Consider the following 13,299-nt stretch of genomic DNA (forward strand, 5'->3'; position numbering starts at 1 on the left):
GTATCACTTGGTGGATTTTAAGAATGAAAAATATAAGAAATGTGCGTTTTATGTGCGGCGTTTGCATTCGAAACAACTCAAGTCGTGGTAGACATAGTAAATAGATGTCGACCAATCAGAAACTGTGTTTTTGGACTGTGGAGGAAATGCTCAGCCAATCAGAGTCGCCCATTGACAGCGTACAGAACAGGAAATGGAGCAATTATTTACAGGTGATCAACTTTATTTCAAAGTACCTTGCTTGTGAAAACAATTCAAGAGACAATAGGACAAAATAGGAAGCATAGTATTGATGACAATATGGGCGTGGCTTTATCTCACTCCGCCTCCCAGCTTCTGCAGCACACCAAGGCCGCTCTCCAGGTACTCGGCCCTGCTCAGCCAGAAGGAGTCCTTGTCCTTCATGATGTTGGCGAGCACGGCGCCGCCCAGAAACACCATGTGTTTGCGGCGCGGGGGGTCCTCGATGCGAATCTTAAACTTCTGCGGAGGTGAAGACACTCGCTGAGAACACACACACACACACACACACCTTCAATGTAATGCCTTACGGCCAATTTATGTGTGTCTCCGTCCAGAACCCTCTCCAGGTAGAGCTGCTTAATCTCTCGCTCCAGTCTGGACGGGAGACCGGGGTACATGGTGCTCCCTCCGGACAGGACAATGTGTTTATAGAAGTCTGCCCTGTGAATGCAAACACGTCTAAGTCACGTGACGATGTGCTCACGAAGCCAGGCGACGCCAAGCCCACCTGAGGTCGATGTCAGCAGCCTGGATGGTGTTGAAGAGAAGCTCGGCAACGCCTGCTCCCTCCACGTTGATCAGGTGAGGCTGGAAGAGCGCTTCCGGGGCGCCAAACCTTTCACCCCCCACCATCACCTGCCGACCGTCAGGGAGCTAAACACAACTGTTTAGTTTTACAAAAGTGACTTCTTGGTGGGGCTGACTGAACTACCAAATATTTAGGTGCGACTATACCGTGTAGGACTCCACCAGGTAGGTGGTTTCTGTGGCCAGGCGCTGCTCCTGCTCCACGTTATATGCTACGTAGCACAGCTTCTCCTTTAGCATGCGCACCGTCTCAAAGTCGGCCGAGTGGTTGAAGGCATAACCGCGCAGCAGCAACAACTGAGGTCATAAAGCAGGTCATGTGACGTTACCGTGTAGACGCTTACTCAGGCTGCGCAGCTCCACGCACTTTGATGAGGTAACGGGTGACGTCACGCCCGGCAATGTCCAGCCTGCGGGTCAGATGCGGCAAGGAGTAGCCCTCGTACACCGGACAGATGTGGGTGACTCCGTCCCCTGAGTCCACGACCACTCCCGTCAGAAGACCTGCGACAGAAACCAGGCTGGATTTTTATTTTGTCAATTTAGCCTAGCACTGGTTGTCTGTTCCCGGCGGCTGCTCACACCCTGAGCGTAGAGAGTGAGCACGGCCTGGATAGCCACGTAGAGGCCGTGGAACTGGTACTTCTCAAACATGACCTCAGCAATTTTCTCGCGGTTCTTGGTTGGGTTCATGGGCGGTTCTGTCAACAGGATCTGCGCCACAAGAAGATTTAAAGAAAGTCACTTCTATAAATGTGATGCACCCCCACCACCTGCTTCGTCAGTCCGGTCTCTTTGGTACCTTGCACTGTGTTGGATCAATGTCCAGCCGCTCCGGACCGAATGTGTGGTCCCAGAGGTGCAGCATGTCGTCCCAACAGCGCACCATCCCGTTCTCCATTGGGTAGGACACCTCGAGCAACGAGCGGCACTCGCTAGCTTCGTCGCCCACCATTAGGTCCTGAGATTACGAATGGAGAAAGGCGGGCAAAGCGGGTCACAACAATGTTGATAATTGACAAGCCCATAAAAAATGTTTCATTTGAATGTCCTACTTTAATCTCGATGTTGCCCACTTTGGTGGTGGACCGGATGACTGGGCGACCCACCATGGCAGGAAAGATGTGGTCCGGGAAGTTGGATCCAGCAAAGCCACACTTGACAAACTGCAAGGGAAGCGAGAAGCACATTAATCTGAATCCTGCACGTGATTGCTATAAATGCTTCCATTCAGTTTATTAATCCAACTGCACTTTAATCTGCATCACTTTGAGCACTAACGTTTGAACATAAACCTGCTTTGCCTGAGGGCCTGCAGCACATTCCATTCCACTTAATTTTGCAATTTTTGCAGAGGACTATAAAGCCCCTTCTGAAACGTCACTTCCTGCTTCTTAGCCAATGCATGCTGAGCTGAGAGCCTCACAGCCTTGTATGGTGGCCCAAGAGAGCAACAAGTCTGGACGGGCTCACACATTCCCAACCTGGTTACCTTCATCCTATCAAGAATTTGTCTGGGAACTCATGAAGTAAAGACACACAATTAACAGGAAGTGGCGATGTCGTTTGACCTACCCCCGTCCCGTTGTCGCAGACCACCACTTTTCTGCCCTCGGAGTCCATGTTGACCCGTCGACAGCTCACTGCGTATTCAGCCTGCACACCTGGCTGAGAGGCTGTGGGTGGGGCTACTCAGCCTGAGCCCGCCCACCTGAGTACACCCCCTTTGCCTTGTTCTCATGTTTCAGGTGAGATCAAATACACACTCGGCACCAGGATTTTGGATAAAAATATTTTTTATTTATTAACACCAAAGCTTCATCTTTCATTAAAATGCAGTTTGTGACATTAGAGGCACTAGCGCTCATGCACGGACCCCAGTTGAGCCAGTCCAATCACTTTGCTGCTTTAATAACAAAACATGACGGGGGCAGACGTGACATGATTTGATGCAACATGACGTGAGGTGACGTGACATTATGTGACATTATATGACATGGCATGACGTGTCCGTGACGAAAAGGGGTGTCATGACGTTATGTGACATGATATAACGTGGCATGACGTGTCCGTGACATAAGGGGGTGATATGTGAAGTGACATGTTATGACGTGGCATGACGTGTCCGTGACAACACTGGGTGACATGTTAAGTAACATGACCCAAAGTGACGTGAAATGATATGATGTGTCCGTGATGTAAGGAGGTGATGTAAAATGAGGTGACGTGACATTATGTGGCATAACATGACGTGTCCGTGATGTAAGGTGATGTGAAATGAGGTGATGTGACGGTTTTTGACATAATATGACATGGCATGACATGTCATTGACGTAAGGGGGTGATGTGATGTGGCATGAAGTGCCGTGATATGAGGTGACATGATGTGACCTGAGGTGGCGTGGTGGGACCTGATGTGAAATGACACAACCTAAGGCTATGTGACATGCATGTGACATGATGTGACCTATAGAGGTCATGTGAGTGCAATGACATAAGGAGGTGATGTGATGTAAAGTGATGTGACTTCCTTTAAGGCAGCGACATGTTGAATATGTTCACGCTCACCAACGAATATGTCAACATGAAAGTTTTCCTCTAAAGAACAACGTTTTCTTCTACGACACTGTTGTCAAAGTCCCCATGCTTGTTAAGTGCGCAGCGTCTTTGCTGCGTGATGCCATAGTCCTCTCGTGGGGGCAAACCCCTGCAGGGGCAGCACACGCACATTGTCTCTCTGGCGCGCCCATCCCGTTATCGAAACGGTCCATCATTTCAGGGTTCGAACTCGCTGTCACTACTGACGGATATCTCCGGGGTGGAGGCGCCGGCCCCCCTGTGCTCAGTCCCTGAGCTGCAGTCGCTTGCCTCGGGGCTGCCCAAGTGGCGAGGGGAGGGCGCCAATAGATGGGAGCTGCACACCTGAAGGGAGGCATTAGGTGAAGCCCCAGAGGGGAGATGGGCGTGGTCCTGCTGCAATCTGGAAGGAGCAAAAGGACAACATATTATATACTGTATATATAATATGTAAATATTACATATATGTTATATTTTATATTGCTACTATGGTACGTTTTTAGTCTACTTAATACCTGCATTATCCTTTCCATCCTTTGAAACTGAGCTACTATGTGGAACAATTTTCATTGTGGATCAATAAAGTTTGTCAAAGTCTAAGTCTAAGTCTAAGTCTAACATGAAGCATGGACAAGCCGGGACCAAGTGACTGGACACTCGCTTCAACTTGCCTGTTTTTGGCGGACGCAGCGCGGTCTCGCTGGCGCCGATTCTTGAACCAGTTGCCGACCTGTGTGGGCGTGAGTCCCGTGGCCTGGGCCAGATGCCTCTTTCTGGATGGGTTAGGGTAAGGGTCTTGGAGATACCACTCTCTCAGCAAGCTGCGGGTCCTCTCCTAAAGACACGAGGACACAGGAAGTACAGTATCTGATATCATCCTATAAATCTCATATCATGTCCACCATAATCGTCTTAGACTGATATTACTGGAAGCTTTACTTCCATGTCAGTCGGCCTACTAAGTTAGATCATGTTCAGCAGCTTAAAGTAATATCTCATCTCGCCACGCGGCACATTTGTGTGTCTTATTGAACAAAATTCCCAATCTTGGCATTTTAGAGTTCCGACTAAAAGGAGCATATTCTCTTACCTTAAAGCAGTGTGTTTTCTGCTCGCCGTCCCAGATCGTTCGTGGCAAAGGGAACTTCTTGCGGATTCGGTACTTCTCCACCGGGCCCAGGGGTCGACCCCTGAGCCTCTCCGCCTCCCGGTAATGCGCATCCAGCCACAAGTCCTGCAGCTTGGCGTGGGACTCCCGTGTAAAGCGGTGACTCTGCAGGATCTGGTAGAGAGCCTCAAAGTTTCCCCCGTGAAAGGCCACCAGGGCTCGGGCGCGCATTACCGATTCGTGCCGGTTCAGTGCCTCCCCGGCGCAGCCCGGCACAGCGGCGGGGAGCGACCAGAGGAAGCGGCCGAGGCGCTCCATGTCGCCAATCTCCTCCAGGTTCTCGCACACCCGGGCCACCTGGTCCGTTGTGAACATGGGCAGTGGGAACATGAGTCCAGGTGCGCGTCCGAGATGATGCCAGCTCGCCCTGGTCTTGTACTGTGTGACAGCAGGTCCTGGTGGCCACGGTGAAGAAAGCGGACCAGGAGTCAGGCTGTATTTATAGCGGGACACAATTAGCATCTCAGGGCTTGTTTGGAGAAGGATTATTTGGCTCGACCATTAACCTCTTAGCGGGTGGCGGGGAGGGAGGGGCTGTGGACAGAGGTGACTGGCTCATCAGCTTGTTTGGGTCATTAGCCTCAGGATAGGGGGGAAGGGGGTGGGGCACACAAAGTAGGTAATATAAATATGACTTCACGACGTTGGCCTCTAAATCCTTGAGGATCATAGGCCGCCCGTGAGCACGTTGGTATACGCGGGAGGTCGCCGTCAGGTGAAGGATGATCCGCAAAGAGGATTGACATCATTGGAACATCTGCACATTACTTGTTACTTCTGCTGCCCGCCCCTCGGTGCGTGTGTGTGTGTATGGAAGCCCACCTGGCATAATTAATTAGTGGCTTAAAGTCAAGCCTTCTGCCTAAAAAAATGACCTGTTGATTGTGTGTGTGAGTGCGCGTGTGTGTGCGCGCACGTGCGTGCGTGCGTGTGAGTGATGGGGTTTTTAGCAATGCTGTATAAATCCACAGTGAGCACAATTAACAAGCCACTGGGAGGAGAAGTAATTAGTATTATCTGCTTAACACTCTGACAGGGAAAATGGCTTCCACACACACACACACCCACGCACGCACACACGCATACACACAGAGTAATTCCCTGCAGGCAAATGTGTAAGAGCTAATTACAAGCTCATTTGCAACTCAATAGCGGTATCCTCTCAGACAGACCCCCCCCCCTTTAAACCCCCTCCATAAGACACCGAGCGTTAGTTTAACGCCTCACCCCACACGTACGCGAAGACGCCATGCACCCCCCCCCCCCCCGGACAACCCCTACCACCACGCTCCCCTCAGTCAAGGTGAGGGAGTATTTCACCTTTAGGTCACAGGTCATGTTTTAATGTGCTGGTCATGTTACACCATGTTGGACATACAGTGATAGAACAGGGAAGATGACACGGCAGACGCTATCATGCTCGTTGTTTGAGGGATCGGCTTAGCCAAAGCTCACCTTTAAAAAAAAAAAAAAATAGCAGCGGATTATTGCTGTTCTTGTTTGCTGACACGGCCCGCAATGACTTGTGGATGCCACGGTACTCGCTAGCTAACGTGACATAAATCAGGGTGGCTTGGTTGTCGTGGTTACATGCATTCTCACACTGCTTACAAGATTAAAAAAAACAATGCATTTTGTATTAATCTGCATGTTGACAATGATGTGAAAATGTCGTCCTTCTGTGGCGCATGAATGAGTGCAGCGTGAACACAAGAAGTGTGTGTCCATGTAACAGGTGTTAGTGGAGTTGTTTAGGAATGGCCCGGGATTAAAGGTGGGACTTATTCTTACCTAAGAGCATAATGCTCATTAATTCCTGCTTTGGTGTCTTAGCTCCCCCTGATCCTCTGTGGACGGGCCGAGCCGGGTCGGCCTGTGCTGTAGACGCCTCCCTGGCCTCGACGCGAAGAGCGCTCAGCTGTCAGCCGGGATTGTTTGTCTATCTGAGAGGGAAGGCGGGAAAGACCGCGTAAGACTGACAGGTGCCGAGTGGGGCCTTAGTGTCCAGAGAGATTTGAGGACACTGTGACAAAAGCGGCGGTCAGAAAGGCTGAGAGGGGGTTGCACATGACCCATTTAGTGCTCACGAGGGGGAATCCTCATGTCGTCACTGCAAGAAGACACGAGAAGTGGATAATTGACATAAATGTGTTTGTTGTTGTGCTGCTGGTGGTGCTACAAGAACACATTACCACCTCTCATTCAACACAAAATATCAATAAGAAGCGAAGGAGATGATACTATTAATGATGCACTTCCACTTTGACTTTTAAGTGCATTCAATCGGAAAAGTGTAACAAAATGCGGTGCACTGTCAGTACTTTGATGATGCCCTAAATATGCTCTAAATAGTGGGTGATTGACAAACAGTCGCCATCAAAATTCACACACTCAGGAGCTAAGTATACTTTTTTTAACTGATCGGCGATCGGCCGATGAGCTGCCGAGCCCAGTCAATATTTACTGCAGCTGTGTCCCAGTGTTTACATAGCTAAGGATTGTACTCCTCTGAAAGATTCCTTCAAAATGAATACAATTAGATTTCCTGATGCCTTGTTACACACATGCAGGAGTTGCATGAATTATAGGTGGATGCCTGTCTTGTCAGAACACCGATTTGAGAGCATGCTGTAACAAACGCATCGTCTATCCACAGTGCGAAGCTGCAACTAAGATACTAATGCCACGACCATGGCGGAAGACACACTAAGTTTCTTCCAAGTACTCACTGGAGGACTATAGGATAAGGAATAGCTAAGCATGCTACACACAAACACACACCGAGCAAGAAGAAGCTAAGAGCTAAAGCTTCTATGTAAAGTAGGGGTGATCGAGCCAGATGTTGATACTATCACTACAGGATAGGGTAGGATAAAATAGACTTTATTTATCCCACAATGGAGAAATTAATGTGGTTGCAATGCAGACAAAGAAGTTCACAGAAATAAGGTAAAAAATACACATGAAAATAGTTGGGAAACATCAAAGAGTACAAAGGACATTAAAGACATTAAAAGAGCAGAGCTGATGCAACCAGCTGCCACTCTAACAGTGCCATTTCTACATACAGCTACAAAAGTAAAACAACAACAACAAAAATTATTAACTAATAATATATATTGTGCACACACGATTGCACCATGCATAGACAAGCAACCAAACAAAAACATAATTTCAACACCCATATACACTGTGGGGGCCTCACCCATATACAATGTGGTGGCCTCTGCGGTGTTCCACGTCATCGTCTGTTGGCGTGGGGGGAGCATGGCCAGAGACAGGAGCAGACCCAACAAAGCAACCAAGAGAGCCGACTCCGCCCTCGGCCGCCCACTAACTCTCGGCCAGTGTCCAGTCTGCAGGGATGAGCGAGGATGCGTCTAAGGCAGGGGTGTCAAACTCAAATACAGAGTGGGCCAAAATTTTAAACTGAACAAAGCCGCGGGCCAAGGTTGAACAAATTAACCTTTTAATAGAGACCCAAACAAGTTTTGCATTGAATATTGAACAAGCAAGGCTTATATAACTTTATAGTGACATGCAAAATCGAGTTTCAAATAATAATAATAATAATTAAAAAAATATCAATGGCATATCAAATACAATTTAAATAAAAATTCAATGCCTCTTTTCTATTTGCAGCCTTCTGAGGTAAATATCAACATTAACTTTTTCCACAGGCTAATACATTTGAAAATAAAATAACAATAAATAAACCAACCATTCAGGACTTTAAACTGCTCAGTTTGCAACACACTGATCTAATCTGATGTGCCCAAGCCAGATACCTGGCATCTTTTCATGGATGCTAATTAATTCCTGTCTGGGCTCAGGCTTTGAGCTGAGGCAGCCTTTATTATCGAACGAAGGTGTTCATCAGTCATTATATCTCGTAAACCACCCGGACCACAGTCTTGGGGGCGTGCCTTAAAGGCACTGCCTTTGACGTCCGCTTTTCATCCATTTTAACAACGTGTCGGCCCAGTCACAAGATATGTGCAGCTTCTGTACGCACACACATGTGAATGCAACGCATACTTGATCAACAGCGGTACAGGTTACACTGAGGGTAGCCGTATAAACAACTTTAACACTGTTAGAAATATACGCCACACTGTGAATCCACACCAAACAAGAATGACAAACACATTTCGGGAGAACATCCGCACCGTAACACAACATAAACACAACAGAACAAATACCCAGAACCCTTTGCAGCTGTAACTCTTCCGGGACGCTACAAAATACACCCCCGCTACCACCAAACCCCGCCTACCTACCCCCCCCCCCCTACCCCCCTTCCCACCCCCCTCTCCCGGGAGGGTTTGCAAGTATGAGAATTAGCGGTGAATGCGGTGTTACCGCGGCACCGCAGCTGTATATAATCGGCGGGCCAGCTCTAGTGTTAATTTGATATTGCCTCAAGGGCCAAGTGAAATTACACGGCGGGCCAATCTTGGCCCGCGGGCCAGAGTTTGACACCCATGGTCTAAGGAGACCGAGGTGTCCGATACATGCTCATTCAGCCAAGACACTGTAAAGCTTGTCCATTCCGGCGCTCAGCGCTAGCTCCGCAGCCCTGTCTCTTCCTCCGCATCTCCTCCAGTCTCTCCAAACGGACTATGGTGTGGCAGAAACCCAGCAGCTGGTTCTCCATGGCCAAAAAGGGCAGATCCAGAAGTTCACAAAAAAGCGCCGCAGAAGTCACGAAAGTGCCACCCCTTGTCGCACATTCAAGACATGAAAACAAGAGGGAAACATCAGGAACACATAAGGATGATACACAAGAGCTCAGAGCTCCTGCAACCAGAAGCCAGTTCAGCGGCGCCATCCTGGAAAAAAACATCCATCCATCCATCCATCCATTTTCTACCGCTTGTCCCTTTCAGGGTTGCGGGGGGTGCTGGAGCCTATTTCGGCTGCAGTCGGACAGAAGGCGGGGTACACCCTGGACAAGTCGCCACCTCATCGCAGGGCCAACACAGATCGACAGACAACATTCACGCTCACATTAGGCCATAAAAAAATAATATCTACTATAGTATTAGAATTAGGGCTGTCAATGTTAATGAATGTGATTAATAAAAAATAAATAAAATAAATAAAATAAAATAAAAAATAAAAAAATAAAAAATAAAAAATAAAAAAAATTATATATATATATATATATATATATATATATATATATATATATATATATATATATATATATATATATATATAGTTTTTTATTTGAAGATTAATCACATCCTGGCTAAAGGGGAACACAATAATTATGAAAGACATGACGACGGATGGTTTTTTTTTCAATGGATTCGAAATAGTAAATTAATGCGATCAAAAGTTGAGTCTTTGGGAGCGGCTCTATTGTGCTATAAAGCGCTTAAAAACATCCAAACACCTCCATTAAGGTTTTACATGCTATAAGTATATATGCACTGTAGTAACAGGCACATTTATAATAACATTTAATATTTACATATTTTTATCATTTTAAGCATTAATGTCGTTTTTTTTAACAACATACTCACTGCAGACCTTATTAGAGCCAACAAACATAATAAAACATCACTTACTGTACATGGTCTGCTGTCATTAGGATGCAGACTGCTAGGATGTTTATATATTCCCATATAGATGAATAATTATTCATAATCCTCGCAAAGAAAAGAGGAGGTAAAACAAATCGTGTTTTTGTGTCGTTCTCGCCATTATCGGGTCTAAATTGGCTGTCAAAGTGTACTAAGTTTACCAACTTGTCGGAATACATCTTTGTCCTAGTATCCATGTGAGAGGCATTATTTATGATCTAGAATAAAGTTTGACAAGCAAGGAAACGAGGAAGCAGCTGATCAGTGGATCATGTCAACATTGACACACAAGCTCGTGATCACAGCACCGCTATAAATAGTTTGTCTGCGTTCGTGCTTAAAATAAAATGTATAATTAATACTTGGTTAATATTCAAGTCACAAAATGTAAGTGGAATATTGTTAACGCTTTTTGAATGGTTATTTATTGGTCTTTATGGGCGTAATAGAGGACCTCACATTAGCTCCGCTGTAAGCGGACATTTGTTTATGTGTATTTACGAGTTAGAATGCATTAAAAAAAAAAACATCCGTCGTGGTGTCTTTCATAATGATTGTGATTCAGTACGATAGGAAAAATTTCCACAAAAAAAGTGCAGTTCCCCTTTAAGGTTTATCCCGGAAGAGAAAATGCAGATTTAAATGGTGTACTATGTTAAATTGTTTATGAGTGTGTTTACTATGTAATCGATTAGTAACTGTACTTTGTTTGCTATATTTTTCCAAAGGCTTTCAAAATGTACACTTAATTCTTACTATACTTACTGTCAACAAGTTCTGAGAAAATCAATGGCTTGCAGTTCAGTTAAACATTTAAAACATTTTCCTGTACGTCATTCTGACTACCAAATTGCATTTGTATTCAATTATTGGTGTTTTTTCTTGAGCAAATGTTATTTATTCAAGCAAATAAAAAACAGTGATTAATCATGATTAATCACAGTTCAGACGTGTGATTAATCTGACTTAAAAAGATAATCATTTCAAAGCCATTATTAGAATATAAACATTACTAACGTAATTAGATAAAAATGTTTATTTTGTTTTGTTCTTATTATTACAAAATCATTATTTATCATTATTTACAAACTTAGGGAGTAAGTGTCTGGATACAGAAAGGCTTTGGAGGCAAAACCCAAACGATTCAAATGGGAGCCAATAGTAGTTTTTGTTTATGTTTAGTTATTGTGCACTCGCCACTTTATTTTGTTAAAAAAAAATATATGTAGCACCTAATACTACAAATCAAATATGTCTGATTTAAAACAATACCAGCAAATTGTAAATTTTCCAAGATAAGCTTTATAAAATGTGTTATTATGTTTACTTCAGTTATTTGCTATGAAACATTTTCAGTTCTATAGTCTGTTATCATAGTATAAGATGGGGAAGCGAAATTGAATCGGCTCTGAGGCTGAAAAATCAGATCGTAGGTAAAAAAAAAATTATTAGGACATCCCTATTTATAGAAGTGTACTTTTCAGTTTGAGATACAGCCAGAGAGACTAATCGATGTACTTCTCAGTGTGAATGCACTTATGTAGTCAAAGGTGTAAGTGCTGACACACACAATGAGAGTACATAAAGTGCAATTTGAGGATGCTCGAGTGTCACGCTGACAATAGCCTGCTCAGCCAACACACACGTTGGCAGACAACTTCATCATGTGCACGAGGCCTGCAGAGAGAGTGTACACTCACTTTTTAAAAGGAAGACACGATGGCCAGTGTTGGCACGCAGCCACTTGGTGTTGTGCAAACATCATTGTATCATAGCTGCATGTGTATTAGTGCATCGATCTGTGTGTGCGTAAGAACATATGCTTTGCACTGGTGTGTGTGGGAGTGTTATAATGTTGCCAGCAGCACAGCATGAAGCATGACATGCACGTCTGCAAGACCACTACGAAGCTTCTTCACCTGTGTGCGTGTGTGTGTGTGTGTGTGTGTGTGTGTGTGTGTGTGTGTGTGTGTGTGTGTGTGTGTGTTGCTGATCTTGTGTGACAGCAGGGGTGGTAGGCTAAGAGGTGTTAGCATAGTGAGAAGGATTAAGTCTCCTTTTCTCTCCCCCGGCCAGTGTCACGTCTCATTACTGCTGTCCTCCAGCCTGGCCCGGCTGCACCCAGCGGACACGTTTAAAACACGTCCAGCCTGCCGCAGCTTTGAAAGGTGAGAAGTTAGTCGGTGGCGGCTAAGCCCTCACTTGTTTTAAGTGGAAGGGACATCAACGTGTTGGAGAGCTTGTTGTGTTGGTGGACACACAGCACAAAGTAGGCCACGTCACACAGACAGAGATGTTGATTGTTGAAAACGACATGGAGTCTAACGGAAGGCCAGCTGGATGTGAAGAATAGATCAGTACAGTTGGACCCGAATGACTCCTTCATCTCTGACTCATAAAGAGTGGCGACATGTTTGAGCCCCCCTTCCCAGAGCTGCTCTCTCGGGTGAAGTTGGCGGGTGGTGGCCTCCTGCTAGGCTGCACAGGAGAGGACGGCCCTAATTGCTTTTGTCGTAAAGCTCTGTGACCCAGATAAGCCTGTGGAGATAAAGCCCAATTTGATCCAGCAAACCTGTTCTGATCTACACCAGCCGCCTTCTGCCACTTTATCAACAACATTGCCAACGTGCGCACGCTCGCAGGCTATAAGTCCTTGCAAACATTCCCCATAACGCACAATTCTAACCAGACAAAGCCAAAGTGGGCCAAGCGTTCCTGGTATAGTGGCACACTACCGCCACACTCGCTAACAACGATAATGCTAATAGTTAAACAAAACAAAACAGTTCAACTAAACGGACACGTTTGACCAATTATCTCTTCAAGTCTGCACGATTTAATTTTAAAGAGCAGCTTTTCATTGGATGCTGTCCTGACACCCCTTGCTAATCATCAGCGCTGGGGTGTCTTTAAAAGCCAGTCTAAGCCGTGTTACAACACAGGCTAATGTGTCAGGTGGGCGGAGCGAGCGACTTTTCACCCTCCGTTCATTAACCCCTTGCCGTACTGCTGGGCGCCAGTGGGCCAGCTACTATTTTCGTTACGCCACCTGCTATTTTAGGTTTAAAGTCAATGCAATACTTTAGTTTGCACCATTCAAATATACAATGCAGGCTGGGTAAGCACTAATGT

At 45.8% G+C, this 13,299-nt stretch overlaps 2 protein-coding genes across 2 annotated transcripts; both read right to left on the reverse strand.

Annotated features, from left to right (window-relative positions):
• Nucleotides 1-202: 202 nt before the first annotated feature.
• zgc:101810 (uncharacterized protein LOC493612 homolog) lies at nt 203-2,541 on the reverse strand. Its single transcript, XM_062065528.1, has 9 exons — nt 2,407-2,541; nt 1,887-1,997; nt 1,634-1,792; nt 1,416-1,545; nt 1,199-1,335; nt 979-1,128; nt 752-897; nt 552-684; nt 203-483 (listed from the first exon to the last, which is right to left on the reverse strand). The coding sequence occupies exons 1-9, from the start codon at nt 2,452-2,454 to the stop codon at nt 313-315; spliced, it is 1,185 nt and encodes a 394-aa protein (XP_061921512.1). The 5' UTR covers nt 2,455-2,541; the 3' UTR covers nt 203-312.
• Nucleotides 2,542-2,620: 79 nt separating this feature from the next.
• six7 (SIX homeobox 7) lies at nt 2,621-4,998 on the reverse strand. Its single transcript, XM_062065529.1, has 3 exons — nt 4,499-4,998; nt 4,080-4,243; nt 2,621-3,811 (listed from the first exon to the last, which is right to left on the reverse strand). The coding sequence occupies exons 1-3, from the start codon at nt 4,904-4,906 to the stop codon at nt 3,607-3,609; spliced, it is 777 nt and encodes a 258-aa protein (XP_061921513.1). The 5' UTR covers nt 4,907-4,998; the 3' UTR covers nt 2,621-3,606.
• Between the last annotated feature and the right edge of the window lie 8,301 nt (nt 4,999-13,299).

This window comes from Entelurus aequoreus, linkage group LG12 (genome assembly GCF_033978785.1).
Source record: "Entelurus aequoreus isolate RoL-2023_Sb linkage group LG12, RoL_Eaeq_v1.1, whole genome shotgun sequence".
Lineage (NCBI taxonomy): Eukaryota > Metazoa > Chordata > Actinopteri > Syngnathiformes > Syngnathidae > Entelurus > Entelurus aequoreus.

Excerpts from the sequence above, each read along its gene's own strand:
- zgc:101810 (XM_062065528.1), bottom strand. The coding sequence starts at position 2,454 with ATGGACTCCGAGGGCAGAAAAGTGGTGGTCTGCGACAACGGGACGGGG. Across the intron at positions 1,998-2,406 it reads TCTGCGACAACGGGACGGGG|TTTGTCAAGTGTGGCTTTGC; the intron begins GTAGGTCAAACG and ends CTTCCCTTGCAG. Across the intron at positions 1,793-1,886 it reads TGGGCAACATCGAGATTAAA|GACCTAATGGTGGGCGACGA; the intron begins GTAGGACATTCA and ends TCGTAATCTCAG.
- six7 (XM_062065529.1), bottom strand. The coding sequence starts at position 4,906 with ATGTTCCCACTGCCCATGTTCACAACGGACCAGGTGGCCCGGGTGTGC. Across the intron at positions 4,244-4,498 it reads AGAAAACACACTGCTTTAAG|GAGAGGACCCGCAGCTTGCT; the intron begins GTAAGAGAATAT and ends TCGTGTCTTTAG. Across the intron at positions 3,812-4,079 it reads GCTGCGTCCGCCAAAAACAG|ATTGCAGCAGGACCACGCCC; the intron begins GCAAGTTGAAGC and ends TGCTCCTTCCAG.